Genomic DNA, 4000 nt, shown 5'->3' with positions numbered 1-4000 from the left:
GCTACAGTGTACTCATATACATAAAATAAATGATTTTTATTTTAAAAAAAAGGCAAAACGGGATACCCACATACTAAGAAGGCTTAACTGCTACCAAGTAGGATTTCAAAATGTCATGACTTGAGGCCTCTGATGGGAGAGTTCAAGCCCAAAACAAACACTTCGTCGCCTTAAAGATGGTAAAAATGTAAGACCAATATATCTTTGATCTCTTTATGACCATCATTTAGATTATTAAGATGCTGTCCTGCCAAAACCAACTTCCTACAAGAGTCATAATACCATGTTTACTAAAAAACAGGACACACAAAGAAGATTCCAGAGAAAATCCTCCACTATCTTCTATGTGTACCAACTGGCCATGCTTTCTTGTCTATCTCCTCTACACATTCAACTGCAGACATTCTTCTTCTAGACTACATAGTTATTAATTATCACAGGCCATAGATTTCATCACAAAACCCAAGCTGACAGGCAAATTAGAAGTTTCTCAGTGACATCATGGCCATTTAATTCACAAATAATGAATTTGCCTTGAAGTTTCAACTCATCTCTTGTCTCTCTATGTGTTTTCATAGTCCTCTGCATGCTTTTCTCTTAAGAGTGATGGCCTTCCTAAGGTGTCCATAACCCATCAAGTCCAAACAGGTAGGACACTCACAAGTTTTAAAATAACCATTAAAACACATGAACACTATGTTATTTTTACAATTTTCAAGTTTTATTCTGTTTATTGGGGGTTGAGTGTATAGAGTAGAGAGAAAACCCAGGAAGGCTCTCTCCTTGCACCTTGCAGGACAGAAATGGTGAGATGGAGATCTGGTGGTTAGTCAGGCTTGCAAGCAAGTGCCTTTATCCTCACCAGTCCCCTGCTTTTTGCTAGTAACACTTTGAGGTGAAGTAAGAGGAGGGCAAAGAGCTTTGATTATAGCTTGCAGGAGTTCAAGCAGAGAGTGCATTAGCCACTGGGGCAAGGGAAGTGACCCTGCTCTGACTTGGCAACTGTGTCTGAGCCTTGTTCAGAGGATAAAAATATATATTAGTGTTTTCTTCCTTGCAACTACTGGTCCCTCTAAGTAAAATGACCTTTGAACTTCTTTCCTGCAGCCCTTTGCCATCTCACTCATAAGGGCACAGCAATCACAATGATTTCCAGTTAATCATGAAATGTGTAAAATGTCAGACTCCAGTGGACACTTAAGCTTCACCCCTTGGTGAAATGGCTACAAGTCTTGCTTACCTTCTACCAGTGAGGTGAGTAACGTGACATTTGCTGCTTTGCGTCTGCCCGCGGGTAAATTCAAACCGATTTTCTCTAGCCTTTCTCTCAAGGATCTCCCCCCATTTTTCGATTTGGCTCTGCAATGGTGAGAATTAACATTCTGATTAACCTTACAGTATTCCTGAAACAAAGTTTAGACTTAGCAATCTAGAGCCCAGCGGAGCCTGAAGAGGCTTTAGCTTGAGGTTTTCGCCCCCACCCTCCTTCAGTTATTTGCTGATAGTTTGCTGGGGCTTGCTTAATTTTTGCAATACAGGGCATTGAAAAGTAAGTCTTGTATTTTTATATATTGTGAGGGAGAAAATGATACCAGATGAGAATAATTAGATTGTAGGGCAGTGGATCCAGAAAAGGTAAATATTGCTCAACTCGTGGACATACACAGGTTCACTCCCTGCCATGAAGCCTGTGAGTAAAACAGAATCCAGTCAAACTTTTGCAAGAAGGGAAAAGAGGAAGGCTAGATTCCAAAGACCATCAGGCTTCTAAAGGAGGAACGGAACCAAAATTTTTTAAATTTTAGAAGGGGAGAGAACACTGACTTTTGTAATCAAATGATGTTTGTTGTCATGGTAACAACAATTCCAAGACTTTTGAACTTGTTAATATGATAAGTGCTTTGTAGTCACTATCTCAATACACTTTATACACTCATGTTCAGGAACTAAATTAAAACATGCCCACTCTGGACACCAAGGTGGGGTGATGTGCACCTTGAAATCCCACTTGGGAAGTGGAGACTGGCAGATCTCTGAGTTGCAGACCAGCCTGATCTACAAAGTGAGTTTCAGAACTTCCAGGGCTACACAGAGAAACTTTTGTCTTAAAAATTAATGACAATCATAATCACAATTTAAAAAAAAATAGCCTGACTATGAAACTCAAAAAAGACTCACTTGAAAATCAAACCAAACAAGGACAGTAGAAGAGGATTCAAATAAAGAATATCCCTGGATCACACCAACACTTAGCACCCCGGAAGGCTCTCCATGTCCTCTGAGGGCTGGGCAAAAATAAAGGGAAACTGGTTATCCTGTATGAACCCGGTTGCTGTTCTCTTTAACCAGCCACTTTTAGGAAAGAAAGAGATCGTGAACATCTAAAATGGGTTTTAACTTTAGAAAGTTCTGTCTCATGCAAAGTCCCTTACTTAGTAAGGACAACACCAAGGGTCCAGATGTTGGCAAGAACTGTTGGGGGAGAGGGGAGCCATTTCTTCCTCCATTTTCACCAGGAGTCAGCCCATGGGTTGCAATATTGGAGAGCAGTTACATAGCCCGAGGAAATGACTACTAATAGTTATAAAGTACTATTAATGTTGTGAGGTGTGATACTATTGAAAGAAGGCCATAGATCTAGAAAAAAAAAAACAGATCCTTTCAAAATGGGGGGAGGGAGCACAATATGCTAGTGAATTAATCTTTTAAAATCAGTGAAGTGGAAAGGACATAGACAGCATGCTGAAAACTGCTTTTGTCTGTTTCAAATGAGCATGCTTGGTGGGGAGACTAGGTTCTGACTTGAACTCTGGCTAATGCCATCGCAGAGAGTTTATATAGTTGGGAGCCTTGCACTGACAAGAGAATGAAAGGATTCCAATCCTGAATTTTCTAGGAGGGTTGCACATGCGCAGTGTAGTCTGGCACGAGTACGGCTTTGGTTGCAGAAGTAACACAGCACTAGAACCCCAGACTCCCAGCCTCAACCTTCCTGCCGCTTGGTACTGGGGATTCACTTAAACTTCGGGTTGCTAGGCAACTGCGTCAAACTTTCTTCCTCAATTTCCACCACCCTCCTCCACTAATAGAACCGTGTGTGTGTGTGTGTGTGTGTGTGTGTGTGTGTGTGTAGTTTTTGTTGTTTGTTTTATTTTGTTTACCTTCTGAGGACGCCGCCCAGGAGAGACGCATTGAGGCATTCAGGGGGCGAGAGCCTTCTCTGAACTTCGCCCACAGTAACTTTGTACTTTGAAGTTGAACTGAGTAGAGATAAACGGCCTGGGACTGAGCAAAATACCTCGCCGGTGTTGACTGACATTCCTCCCAAGAAGCCATCTTTATTCATCATTAGAGAAGTCACAGATTTGGGAGGGACAGGAACTAGGAAGAGATGGAGAAAGGGAAAAAAAGTTTCCATAAAGGTGACCAGGCTTCATTAACACTACCGAGGGTTGATAGGACAGCACAAGTCATCTGGGAAAACCAACCCCCACCCCCACCCCACCCCACCCCCGGCAGCCACCAAGTGGAAAGAGTAGAGCGAGCAGCTACTCCAGTACTTCCCAGCTGTATTGCGTTAATGCTGTGAACTGACCCAAATGTCAGCATTCCTATGGAAACTTACCCCAGACCAGAGGACATGTGAGAGTTGCTTGCCATAGCCCAGTTAGACCTTGACTATCGGCTCACGCTGTGAACCTAGGCAAAGCCTATTTGGTCACGTGCGTGCTTCTTGTGCTACCATGGACACCTAGCAGAGATCCTGATTTCAGTTTCCTCCAAGGTCCTCCCTAACATAACACTATCTCATCTGGTACTTGAGGGTGAAGTTTTCTGAGACAAACGGTGAATCCAATGATCTTTATGGAAATTCCTCCTCTCTGACTGGACCCAAACTTGTCTAAAGTAAAGAACATCACTGAAGATGGGGTGCACGTGGGGGTTGGCGGAGGAGGGAGGAATAAGAGCTGCTTCTTGCTATTTAGTGAACCCTATTCCC

General features: G+C 42.7%; 1 protein-coding gene across 4 annotated transcripts in view; it reads right to left on the bottom strand.

Annotated features, from left to right (window-relative positions):
• The window catches only part of Tfap2b (transcription factor AP-2 beta), a 29294-nt gene that overhangs the window by 8660 nt on the left and 16634 nt on the right, over nt 1-4000 (bottom strand). For all 4 annotated transcript variants that reach the window (XR_003837825.1, XM_021162017.2, XM_029482921.1 and 1 more), the window contains 2 exons: nt 3162-3381; nt 1241-1359 (listed from right to left, as the gene is read on the bottom strand). Coding sequence is in view for 3 of the 4 variants with exons in the window: in XM_021162017.2 (XP_021017676.1) it covers nt 1241-1359; nt 3162-3381 (339 nt within the window). In the remaining variant the exon portion in view is untranslated. The remainder of the gene's footprint in view (nt 1-1240; nt 1360-3161; nt 3382-4000) is intronic.

Source organism: Mus caroli, chromosome 1 (genome assembly GCF_900094665.2).
Source record: "Mus caroli chromosome 1, CAROLI_EIJ_v1.1, whole genome shotgun sequence".
In the NCBI taxonomy this organism is placed as follows: Eukaryota; Metazoa; Chordata; class Mammalia; order Rodentia; family Muridae; genus Mus; species Mus caroli.
Note: the sequence above shows the minus strand (reverse complement) of the source record. Positions and strands in the feature narration are given on the sequence as shown.